This window comes from Microtus pennsylvanicus, chromosome 2 (assembly GCF_037038515.1).
Source record: "Microtus pennsylvanicus isolate mMicPen1 chromosome 2, mMicPen1.hap1, whole genome shotgun sequence".
NCBI lineage: Eukaryota > Metazoa > Chordata > Mammalia > Rodentia > Cricetidae > Microtus > Microtus pennsylvanicus.
In genome coordinates this window covers 57,176,964-57,189,986 of record NC_134580.1, presented here as the reverse complement: position 1 = coordinate 57,189,986, position 13,023 = coordinate 57,176,964, and the positions used below count along the sequence as shown (strand labels likewise).

At 38.5% G+C, this 13,023-nt stretch overlaps 1 protein-coding gene across 3 annotated transcripts in view; it reads left to right on the top strand.

The window, feature by feature from the left end:
• Positions 1-13,023, top strand: part of Pkhd1l1 (PKHD1 like 1) — a 126,291-nt gene that overhangs the window by 35,762 nt on the left and 77,506 nt on the right. For all 3 annotated transcript variants that reach the window (XM_075961048.1, XM_075961047.1, XM_075961046.1), the window contains exons 22-27: positions 574-737; positions 1,307-1,479; positions 5,819-5,966; positions 7,028-7,182; positions 9,071-9,193; positions 10,174-10,279. In XM_075961048.1, coding sequence (XP_075817163.1) covers positions 574-737; positions 1,307-1,479; positions 5,819-5,966; positions 7,028-7,182; positions 9,071-9,193; positions 10,174-10,279 — 869 coding nt within the window. The remainder of the gene's footprint in view (positions 1-573; positions 738-1,306; positions 1,480-5,818; positions 5,967-7,027; positions 7,183-9,070; positions 9,194-10,173; positions 10,280-13,023) is intronic.

Genomic DNA, 13,023 nt, shown 5'->3' with positions numbered 1-13,023 from the left:
GTTAAGAAGTAGTTGATTTCATGCTATTTTGTCTTTATTATTGTGCTCTATTCAAACTGTGCTTCTTAACTTCCTAAATACCATGATGGAAAGTTATTTTACATCTCTATAGGTAAAGCCGAGGCTACAAACAAAACCTCTACATGTACACAGCATTAATATCTCATTATCAGTAAAGTCTTTCATTCTATTGCATTTTAGGTTAGTTTCTGCTCGTGTGTGTATATACACATGCCTGTGGGCATGTGTGCAAGTGTGTACACATATGTAAACACCAGAGGTTAGTATTGGACATTTTCCTTAGTCACTTTCCACCTGATGGAAACCGGGAGCTCACTAGTTGGGCTAGGACTATAGGCAATCAGATTCAGAACTCTTCCTGACTCTGCCCCCCAGGTGCTGTGGCTAAAGCCTGTGGCACCAGGCTTTTGCATGGATGTTGGGGATTTGAACTCAGGCCCTTTTGTTTGTGCAGTGAACACTTTCTAAATAGAGCCATCTCTAGCCTGTTGTAGCACTTATATTATGTATACTTATTACTAATTAAACACAACATTATGCAACATATTTCAGGTGGACCTACACTTGCATAGATCTTCTAGATTTCTTACAAACCAAATATGTGGGGACAAGTTTTTCTCTACAAAGGATTAGCTTACAAAAATCATCCGAATGCCAGCCCGTCTATGTGGATGCAGTGTACGTTGGACAAACACCTACAGTCTCAGCTTTGGGTGGTATGTGGACTCATTTTATTTACAGTTCAACCTTCAAAATCTAGCTTTTAAAATATTACCATGGAAATCACTCTCATATTCAGTGGTAAAGACAAAATACTAATCCATAAATATTAATGATCTGCTCTTTTATCTCAGTAGTATTATGAATTAACTTTACTTTTAATGGATAGGGCTGCGTGGTTACTTTAACAATGAATAAATTCTTAATGTCAGCCTCTTCCAATCATAGCAATTACTAGTTTATGATTCTGGATTTGGCTTGTTAATAAATAAACTATAGTAAACTTTGCTTATACATACATACCTTTGCTTATCTTGGAGAAAGCAACTATGAAGAAGGAAAGCTGTTCTTCAATTGCAACTATTTGACAGTGACGACTTTCTGATATGGTGGACTTGAAAGTTTTCATAGACTTATGTGATAATAATGCGACAAGGGAAAATTTTATTTACACATCTTGGCATCATTTACCAAGTCCTATTGATAGATTTATGCACATATGAATTCTGTCAATAACATAGCGAAACCTTAACACTGTAATCTTATCTCCCACTGACTTTTACAGAAATACCAAAGAGAAGACCTCCAGCACTAGCAAACAAAGGAATATTTTTAAAGCATTTTCAGGTGAATAAGACCAAAATAAATGGATCAACTACAGCGATTCAGTATTCTGTTACCATGACTTCATATAACTGCAGTCACAATATCCCCATGATGGCTGTGAACTTTGGGCAGGTAAGCCTTTATAGTTACCACTTTCAACTTCATGACCTTCAGATTTGATGGAGTATATTTTCTTAATTTAAAAAAAATAGCTAGTATATAATTGAATAACATTCATGCCAAAGCAATGAACCTGGTGTATAGACTTATTAAACATGAAGACAAAAATGCTTTGAGATTTTTAAAAAATGTGTCTGTAAGGAAAAACCAGGGGTAAATACCCATAAAAAAACAAAACTAGAGTCCTATGACATGACTCGGTGGGCAAAGGTGCCTGCTGCCAGTCTTGATGGCCCAAGTTCAATCCCTCCCACAAGGTGGAAAGAAATAACCAGGTCCTACAAAATACCCTATCACCTCCTCAGTGCGCCATGACATCTCTCTCTCTCTCTCTCCCTCTCTCTCTCTCTCTCTCTCTCTCTCTCACTCACACACACACACATGCACGCACACACACACAGAATTAAAATGTAAAAAAAGAAGAAAGTATGTAAGTGTTACGTAGAATCTTCCTTGTAGATATAAAAATTCATGGGCTCATTCAGTATAGATTAATTTTTAAATTGATTTATATGTATGAGAGTTTGCCTTCATGTGTGCCTGTCATTAGACGTGTGCAGTACCTGTAGAGGCCAGAAAGGTCATGGGATCACTGGACCTGCAGTTACAGATGGTTGTGAGCTGCTGTGTGCGTGCTGGAGATTAAACTTGTATCCTTTGAAGGCCAGCCAGGGTTTTTCACCTCCGAGCGTCTCAAATATAAACCACTGAAGGACAGTTGGATTCTGCAATGTTTTAAAGTTATTTCTGTTATAAACAGCAGCATTTCATTTTTTGCATCAAAATCTGTACAGATAGGGAGAATGCAGTTTTCTATGGATCCAAAAGAATTTGAGCAGTAAAACAGCTTTAATTAGGAAATTCAACCGGAATTCCATGCTAAAAATATAATGAACATTTTAAAACTTAATTTCCCGTGAACATCCACAGTTAAAAACAAATATACAAGAGTTCGAGATTAAAGTTTAGTCGACCCTTATGATTAGAGACCCTGCAGAGAACCTCTCACCCCTTAACAACTTTACAACCGAAGAGAACGACGAACTTTATAGTCTCCAGAACATTGTCTTCACGTCATTCTGGGTCAGTGCTTAGTGTTGCTGCCTTCAAGATGGTCATTTTATAAACATGTCCTGTAAATGGTTTGCTTACCCGTAGTATAAAATGTGTGGAATTGCGGCTTTGTGTTCCTCAATCACAAGCAACAATACTCTCATTTCCCAAGATCCTTCATTTGCACCAATCACTGCTCATTTTAACCCAGTTTTTATTGTCTATTCAAGGTTAAATTGGAGATTAGGGGACTTATTTGGTGGTGGTGTGTGTGTGTGTGTGTGTGTGTATGTGTGCGTGCGTGCTATATGTACATGTTGTGATATATGTGTATGCACAGAAGCGGAGGCCTGACGAGGATGTAAGGGGCATGCTCTACACATCTCCACCTTATGTTCTTGAGATACAATTTCTCTCTCAACCCTAGATGTGCTTGTGGTCAACAAGCTGCACCTATTTTCCTGTCTCTTTTTATGGCTGTGGGATCACAGGCATTTATGAATATATCTGTCTTTTTAGGCGGGTGTTGGGATCCAATGTCAAATCCCCATCTTTGACTAACAATTGCTCTCACCTGCTGAGCCATCTCACCAGTCCTCAGAATATGTTTTGCTAAATTTATATGTAATTATTTCAATTTTGAAGCAATTATAAATGGTCTTGCGTTTTTTATTGAAAATACATTATTTTCTCACACAATACATCCCAACGACAGTTTTCCTTCCCTCCACTCCTCCCAGAGCCCCCCACCTTCCTTCTCCATCAGATCCACTCCTTTGCCTTTTCCCTTCAAAAAGGGGCAGCTCTCCAGGTGACCACACCCAAACATGGCAAGACAAGATACAATACGACAAGGAAAATGCCCTCATCTCGAGACTGGCTAAGGCAACCCAAGAGCAGGTAAAAGAGTCAGAGCAATGTCTACTCCCACAAAAACATCAAACTGACAGTTGTAACATATGTGCAGAGGACCTGGTCCAGATCCATGCAGGCCCTGTGCTTGTTGCTTCAGTCTCGGTGAGCCCGTCTGAGCCCTCCTTAGTTGATTTGCATGTTCTCCTGGGATCCTTCATCCTCTCTGCTTCCTACAATCTTTCCTCCCCCTCTTCTGCCTGCAGAAGGGTTCTGACTGAAGGGACCGATTGGAACCCTCCAATTTAGACTCTCTCTACATAATGTCTGGTTGCGGGTCTCTGCTTCTGCTCCCCCGCCCCCACAACTGCTGCCGGAGAAGCGTCTCTAATGACGACTGGACAAGGGACTGATCTATGAGTATAGCAGAATAATATGATTAGGAGTCATTTCGTTGATTCCCCTCCGTCACATGCTTCAGTCATGTTCCTTCTACTCTAGGTCTCTGGGCTCTATCTATTCAGTCTCTGATTCCTGGCCCTACAGTGATGTAGGCATTGTCTCCCTCTGGTGGCACAGGCCTCTAGTTAGACCAAACATTCGTTGGCCACTCCCACAAGTTCTGTGTCAGCATTGCCCCAGTGTATCTTGCAGGCAGGAAAAGCTGTAGATGGATGGTTTTGTGACTGTGTTGGTGAACAGGTTGCTCTTTCGGTAGCCTTCAGAGTTACCTTTCCACATCACAGAGACTATAGAATGGAAGGATAAAGACTCCACTCCAGTGAGCTGTGCACATGTCCTTGGCGATGGGTCCCCACTATCAGTTTCTGGAGAGAGGGCCCATGTCCTAGCATTTGTCTGGGTTGTTTAGGGACCATCTGGGCCAAAAAATTCTACTGTATGCAACCCAGTCCCACAACTGGACACCTCTTCTGGCTACAAAAGGTGGCTAGTTGAGACTCCACATCCTCCATTCCTAGGAGTCCTCATGAGGATTCCCTCATAGATTCCAGTAAGTCTCCACTACACTAGGTTTCCACACTACCCTTCAAATGTCCCTCAATTCCAGCATTTCTCCCTGTGTTCTCTCCCTCCACACCCCTACCACCTGACCCCTCCCACCCCTATTCCCACTGGCCACTAGTCCACCCGCAAAACCTATTCTATTTCTCTTTCCCAGGGAGACCCACGAATATTCTCCCAGCCCCACCCCCCACCAAGAAGGCTCCTCTTTTCCTAACCCTCTGGATCTGTGGATTGTAGCTCAATTATCATTTACCTAACAGCTAATATATACTTTTTAAAGTGAATAGATAAATAGTCTTTTATTTTAAATTATGGTTTCCAGCTGTTCTTTATTTGTACTTAGAGATATGATTGGGCTTTTGTCATTGCTGTTTATCCTGTATCCTTGAACGTTGGTGAACTCAATGAGTTTTTGCAAATCAACTTTGATTATTGAGATCACTTCAGATTGCAGAAAAGAAAGCCATTAGTCCACGGGAGCTTTCCCCACGACTGCTATTTTGCCTTCTAGTATCAACAATTCACTTTCCCTATTTTTAAACTTCATTCCAATAGAATCATAAAAGTTCACATGATTTAAAACAAATTTTGTTTATCAATATTGCAGGATTCCTTTGCTACCTTTAGTGATAGCTCGCTCTTTTGAGCTGCTGTGTGTTATAGTAGAAAGAACGCTGCTTGTCCTTGTTGTTGACGGAGGTTTATACTATTTCTAATCTTTAGCACAGATAAAGTTGGTGTGCACTTACGCACACAGGTGTTTCTTTCTATCATTTAAGTTACTTCTTTCTATATGGGTTTCAGTTCTACAAGAAGGACAGGAAACTTCAAAAGACCAGAAATTTACAACCTGCGAAGATGGATTAGCACGTATTTCTTCTGTCAGTCGATTGGTGTTCAATATTTAAAAATTATTCAGAGGGCTGGAACAGTTGTCCTACTATACTGTTGGTTATGTAACTACAATTATTTCCCCAAAAGGTGTTTAAGTCGTTTTGTAGTGAGGACTATTTTTCATGCTTATTTGCCTCCACACAGTGGTGTGCTTTGTACCTTAAACAGAGTGCTTGCTCGATAAATATTTGCTCCTTGAGTGATGGAGAGTATGCTCTGAATTAATGAGGTATTACTGTGACTCCAGCTGATGGCAGCACAGATGACTGCGTTGACTTTGGTCTCATTATTGCAGCTGTACAGGCACGGCCTCTGTTGATTTATGGAACTCTCCTTAATGTCCCGAGGAATCCTGAGTATATGAGGCTCATTTATGTCATGTCACAGGATCCTGCATGATGAAATGGAAATTGTGTCACCCATTGTTAGGTTTAATCGTTCTATCAATATTTATTTTGGAAATTAGGCAATCACAAATGAGACAAAGAATGAGTCGGTTTACAGAGGAAATAATTGGCCGGGGGAGTCAAAGATTCGCATTCAAAAAATTCGTGAAGCTTCTCCACCGATAAGTGGCAGCTTTGACATCCATGCTTACGGACATACCCTGAAAGGTACATTTGAATGCTTGGAATTAGCAGAGATATACCAAAGCTGTTCAAATACACATGTATGCACAGTGTATGCATACTGAATGTTAACTATTCCTAATAATTGCTATGTATGGTTATCTTACATTCAAATACCTAAATAAATGATAAATAATCATATGTATATATTAAAGGCAGTAATAACATTTTTGTCTCAGAATTATTCTTTTGGTAGTTTAGAAAAGAATGCACTCATATAAAGTCGTAAGTGTCCTCTTCCTGGAGGTGATTGAAACTATGGCCTCATATAAAGTTACATTCTGATATGCTGCATACATTGAAAGAGATCATTACTGTGATATCCAGAGATGTTATAACTTTAAAATACTTATAAAATGGGATTGGAATAGTATTTTTAAATACAATCATAATTAAATCATGTAGACTTGTGTTGTTCAAAATGGTACCTATTACCATATGTGTCCACTGAAAGCTCTGGCTGAAATAAGCACCATACGTTGAAATCAATAACATTTATATATGGCTTCATACTTGTTTAGTCTTAATTTTAGCACATTTTAGTTTTACTTTATAAAATATTACTACTAGTACCAGAAAAAGAAATGTTTATTTAAATCTTGCATCACAATCTATCAAACAGAGAGAGTGTGCTGATTTAAACAAAAGTAATATATGTTTGGTACACTTATTTTTAGCAAGACTATCTACATGACTTATATAGTTCAAATTGTCAGTAACATGAAATAAGATTGTCTGGAATAAGTGGCATCTGAATGATTTCTTCACTGCCTTATTACATACCACTGTTTATTTTCTAGAAGTTTCTCTTACATTCATGACTTATAGATTATTCATAAAGCAAACTGACTTTCAGATGAAAGTTTTTAACCCCAGACAATGCTGAGATGCATTGCTCATATAATTTTGTTTCTCACTATTGCCCTCTTGGGATAAGAGTTCTAGATTTCTCTTTGACTAGAGTGGAGTAGGTGTGTGATTGAACTTGAGACAGACAGTACTTTGAGGAGTGCTCCATTTGTGAGTCTTTGCTCTTTGTGCTGCAGGCATCCCTGCTGCTGTGTCAGCCTCAGACTTGCAGTTCGCCCTGCAGAGCCTGGAAGAAACAGGACAAGTCTCAGTAACCAGAGAGGGAAACTGTGCTGGGTACTCATGGGCCATCCAGTGGAAAAGCCCCCGTGGAAAGCAGCCGCTTCTGCAGGTCCCTTCTTTAGGACAGCTTTTAGTTCCTTAGCAGTGCTTTTTGCTACTTTGTTCCAGTATCAGTGCTCTTGGCCACTCTGTTTCTTTAGCGATACTTTTTGCTACTTTGTTTCCTTAACAGTGCTATTTGCTACTTTGTTCCCCTATCAGCGCTCTTTGCCACTTTGTTTCTTTAGCGATACATTTTGCTACATTGTTTCTTTATCTGCGCTCTTTGCTACTTTATTTTTTTGGCAGTACTTTTTGCTACATTGTTTCCTTATCTGAGCTCTTCACTTTGTTTCTTTGGCAGTACTTTTTGCTACATTGTTTGCTTATCTGAGCTCTTTGCTACTTCGGTTCCTTATCTGCCCTCTTTGCTAATTTGCACTCTTTCTTAGATTCCTTAAAGGAACTGGAGACTGGGTTTTTCAAAAACAAACCATAAACTAATTTTATCTTTTTTTTTGATTTTGTTTTTTGCTTTTTACATAGGGTTTCACTATGTGTCCTTGACTGGCCTAGTACTTCCTTTATAGACACAGCTAGCAGTGGAGGGATAGAAATCCACCTGCCTCTTCCTCCCAAGTGCTGGGATTAAAACTGTGTGCCACGGAACCCGGCTCATAAATAAACTTCTAAAATTATTTGGAGAAAAGGAAACTACTGTGCATTAGAATGACTAGGAAGGCGTTCTTTTTTTTTTTTATGGAGAATAGCTGTTGATACTTTAAATTTTTTGTGAGAAGCCCACAAATTTGATGGTATACAGGCATGGCCAATCTCACAAATAAATTCAGCTGTAATTTAGAGAGGACATAAGAATAACTGGCTTCATCACCTGTAATTCTTCCACTGGCTCTGTATGGAAAGACTGCAAACTTGCTTTTTGTAAAGACGACCTCTCAAGTCAAATCAACAGTTGTCATCTATTTGACACTGTAACATTTTGCATACAGGAGTGGAAGAGAAGTGAATGGCGGTACGTGTGAAGAAAATTAGTGTAGAAGAGCTGGGGACATATAAAGTCTAAAAGTAAATGACTATTATGCAGCCATACATAGGACCCACATATATTCTCCAGGAACGATGCTACAACATAACGTGGAAAAAGTACAGAGTCCTAATCAGGAAGTATTTGAATGGGAGAGAGAAAGTAGAAGACAAAAACACACAAAAGCATGTAGCCATGGAATTCACATGGATGTGTAGAGTATAACAGCTACAAGACACAGAGGTTATTTTACAGGCACAAATTTGGAACTAGAATTCTAAAATTCTCTAGTTGAGACTGTCCTCCTCTTGCTAGCTCTGCTCGTATCTGGTGTCCATCTCTTTTCCCATGAGTCTCCTTGGCTAATTCATCATTGCTGTCCTTCATCACTAGCTCATACAGAATCCATTATAAAGACACCTCTGTCCTTGCTGGTGTCTGGATGTATCAGAAGGTGGCCATACTGGAATAAGGATTTTGAAATGACCAGATTATACATGTGGATGTAATTTAGCTTTGCTTTTATGACTATAAGACAATATAATTTAAGAATGAGAGATCAGGAGAGCCAGAGAAAAAAATGCTAAAGGGAAAAATAGCTCAACTTTTTAACTATTTAAAATAATTTACCAAAGTAGCTATGATGACCAAGAGCAGAGAACATTTTAAGATATAAAATTAAATAAATTTGCTTTATTTAGACTCATTTATATTTTAATTATGAAATATATTATAATGAAAAAGTCTAATCATTTTCTTTGATTGATTATTATTTCTCTAGAAAAGATTTTTTAACCAAAACGACTAAATTTTTAAATTTTTTTCAATCATAAGTGTTTACTTCCTTTACCCATGCTTAAATTGGTTAAATTCTTCATTACTATTCTAGTAAATTCATTTTGTGTAAAAATAGATTAATGATTCCAACATTACTGGAGAAGAAGCTAATGTGTCAGTCACCACAATAAAGGAAGGTGGATTATTTAGACACCGTATACTTGGAGACATGCTCCGCACACCTAATCAGCAACCACAGGTATTTTTCAAACTTTTCTCATAATATTTATAATTTTAAATACATAACTAATTTGTGCCAATGTACCAAAGACCTTTCAAAAGAGGAGTGTGAACAGGTCTAGTCCCATGGGAATATTGCTGTTGACAGTTGACCAACTCATTATTTTCCTCCAACTTCTGGGGGAGATTATCTTCCTAGTAATAAAAGATTCTTTTAACTCTACCACTGACAGAATTAGCAACTATATCTTTTTATTTAACATTTATGTACTTATGTCAGATAATTATTAATGTTGCCACTTCAGTGATGAGAATATTAAACTATAGAGAGTATAGGTGAGTTTCCTTAAAGCAATCTCTACTTTTCTTCATAAAACTAATTAAACAGTACTTTCATGATTTAAGTATTGAAACTTTTCATCCTACATTTGCTATAATTTGAAGGACAACAAGGATGCTGGGTTTTTTTTCCCGTTTTTAAAAAATTTATTTACTTATTTTGAATATAGAGTTCTGTCTGCATGTATGCCTGCAGGACAGAAGAGGGCACCAGGTTTCATTACAGATGGTTGTGAGGCACCATGTGGTTGCTGGGAATTGAACTCAGGACCTCTGGAAGAACAATCAGTGCTCTTAATCTCTGAGCCATCTCTCCAGCCTATGATGCTGTTTATTTCACATATTTATTATACTCCTATTTACAACTCCATCAGAAGCCCAATGGCGCATTGGCTGTGCAAATGAATAGATGAATAAATGAATAATAATAATGATGATGAATAATGAATGGATGGATAGACAAATGAATGAGATGTCAAAGTAGAGTGCATAAACACATTTTTACAGACAATGTTCTATTTGTTCTAAGTCCTGTGCATAAAAGACTATACTTTCAGGAATTATTACTATACTTTGTTACTGAATTCAATGCATATTGTACTGAGTTCTACTGTCTTTTTATTCCTGTTCACTTCTGGGTCTGTGTTTCTTGACTTGAAGGTTGAAGTCTATGTCAATGGAATTCCAGCTAAATGTTCAGGTGACTGTGGCTTTACATGGGATCCTATGACTACACCTATCGTTTTGACAGTAACACCTTCTGAAGGTAACATCTTGCTTTTAAATTCGGAATATAGGTGTAGGGTAACTAGAAAAATGAGTTCTCTGACAATGATTTTTAAATATATGTCACTGTCACTAAGGCAAGCAAACAGTTCATCATAGTCAAAACTGTGTATTAGTTGAAACTGTGGAAAGAACATTCACTACTTACTTGGAAAAAAAATACCACCTATGAAGCCAATGTATGTCATTAATCTCTCTATTCTTCATTTTCAAAGTTAGAATTGGTCTCCATAATTTCCCTGTGATTTTGAAACGTTGCTCTTCTACTACACCAGTGTGTGTATTAACATCCATCGTGAGAACATGTCCAGTGTGTGTATTAGCATCCATCGTGAGAACATGTCCAGTGTGTGTATTAACATCCATCGTGAGAACATATCCAGTGTGTGTATTAACATCCATCGTGAGAACATGTCCAGTGTGTGTATTAACATCCATCGTGAGAACATGTCCAGTGTGTGTATTAACATCCATCGTGAGAACATGTCCAGTGTGTGTATTAACATCCATCGTGAGAACATGTCCAGTGTGTGTATTAACATCCATCGTGAGAACATGTCCAGTGTGTGTATTAACATCCATCGTGAGAACATGTCCAGTGTGTGTATTAACATCCATCGTGAGAACATGTCCAGTGTGTGTATTAACATCCATCGTGAGAACATGTCCAGTGTGTGTATTAGCATCCATCGTGAGAACATGTCCAGTGTGTGTATTAACATCCATCGTGAGAACATATCCAGTGTGTGTATTAACATCCATCGTGAGAACATGTCCAGTGTGTGTATTAACATCCATCGTGAGAACATGTCCAGTGTGTGTATTAACATCCATCGTGAGAACATGTCCAGTGTGTGTATTAACATCCATCGTGAGAACATGTCCAGTGTGTGTATTAACATCCATCGTGAGAACATGTCCAGTGTGTGTATTAACATCCATCGTGAGAACATGTCCAGTGTGTGTATTAACATCCATCGTGAGAACATGTCCAGTGTGTGTATTAACATCCATCGTGAGAACATATCCAGTGTGTGTATTAACATCCATCGTGAGAACATGTCCAGTGTGTGTATTAGCATCCATCGTGAGAACATGTCCAGTGTGTGTATTAACATCCATCGTGAGAACATGTCCAGTGTGTGTATTAACATCCATCGTGAGAACATGTCCAGTGTGTGTATTAACATCCATCGTGAGAACATGTCCAGTGTGTGTATTAACATCCATCGTGAGAACATGTCCAGTGTGTGTATTAACATCCATCGTGAGAACATGTCCAGTGTGTGTATTAACATCCATCGTGAGAACATGTCCAGTGTGTGTATTAACATCCATCGTGAGAACATGTCCAGTGTGTGTATTAACATCCATCGTGAGAACATGTCCAGTGTGTGTATTAACATCTATCGTGAGAACATGTCCAGTGTGTGTATTAACATCCATCGTGAGAACATGTCCAGTGTGTGTATTAACATCCATCGTGAGAACATGTCCAGTGTGTGTATTAACATCTATCGTGAGAACATGTCCAGTGTGTGTATTAACATCCATCGTGAGAACATATCCAGTGTGTGTATTAACATCTATCGTGAGAACATGTCCAGTGTGTGTATTAACATCCATCGTGAGAACATGTCCAGTGTGTGTATTAACATCCATCATGAGAACATGTCCAGTGTGTGTATTAACATCCATCGTGAGAACATGTCCAGTGTGTGTATTAACATCCATCGTGAGAACATGTCCAGTGTGTGTATTAACATCCATCGTGAGAACATGTCCAGTGTGTGTATTAACATCCATCGTGAGAACATGTCCAGTGTGTGTATTAACATCCATCGTGAGAACATGTCCAGTGTGTGTATTAAGATCCATCGTGAGAACATGTCCAGTGTGTGTATTAGTATCCATCGTGAGAACATGTCCAGTGTGTGTATTAACATCTATCGTGAGAACATGTCCAGTGTGTGTATTAACATCTATCGTGAGAACATGTCCAGCAGAGCTAGGAAGCAGGCAAACAACATAGCTGCAGTTTTCTGAAAGAAGAGAACTGAGTGCTCATGTGAAGAAAACAGAACAATTAATGCCAAGAACTCATCTCAACCTTAGGGGATGAGTTCTTATTGGGAGGAGGAGGAATGTAATTTATGTGAGCTCCTAAAAATTTAAATAAGAATCATTGATAAGGAATGTAAGGAGTGAGTTTTTAACCACAGTGATAAATTCAGAAATCATAACCTCACCTTGGGTTTTTGTAGCTGATAGTAACCCTTATCTGGTTAGTGCCCTTTGTTTTTACCAGTGATTTTTTCCATGTTTGTATACAAAATCTTAAAAATTACCTTGGGCTCAAAATAATTAACAACTTGAACTGCCTTTTTATATTTGATCAACTTAAAAATAATGGAAAATATAATATACTGAGTGCAATAGAACCGACCCGTGTCCTTCCTTCACAGTTAGGGGCAGCTTTCATCTTGTTATACACATTCAGATCACCAGTTTACAGAATACAACAGAAGCTAAAGCTCTCTTTAAGCATCCTCCTCCTAGTCCCCTGGGCTCCCAGAGGCAACCACAGTGACACATTTTGTGTTTTCTTCCGTGCTGTTTTACTGCCTTCTGTATGTGACATATAGATGTAGTAATTTTGATGTGTGTGTGCGCATCTGTGTGTGGGGTGGGGGTGAGAGGTCAACCCTAGGTGTCATTTTGCAG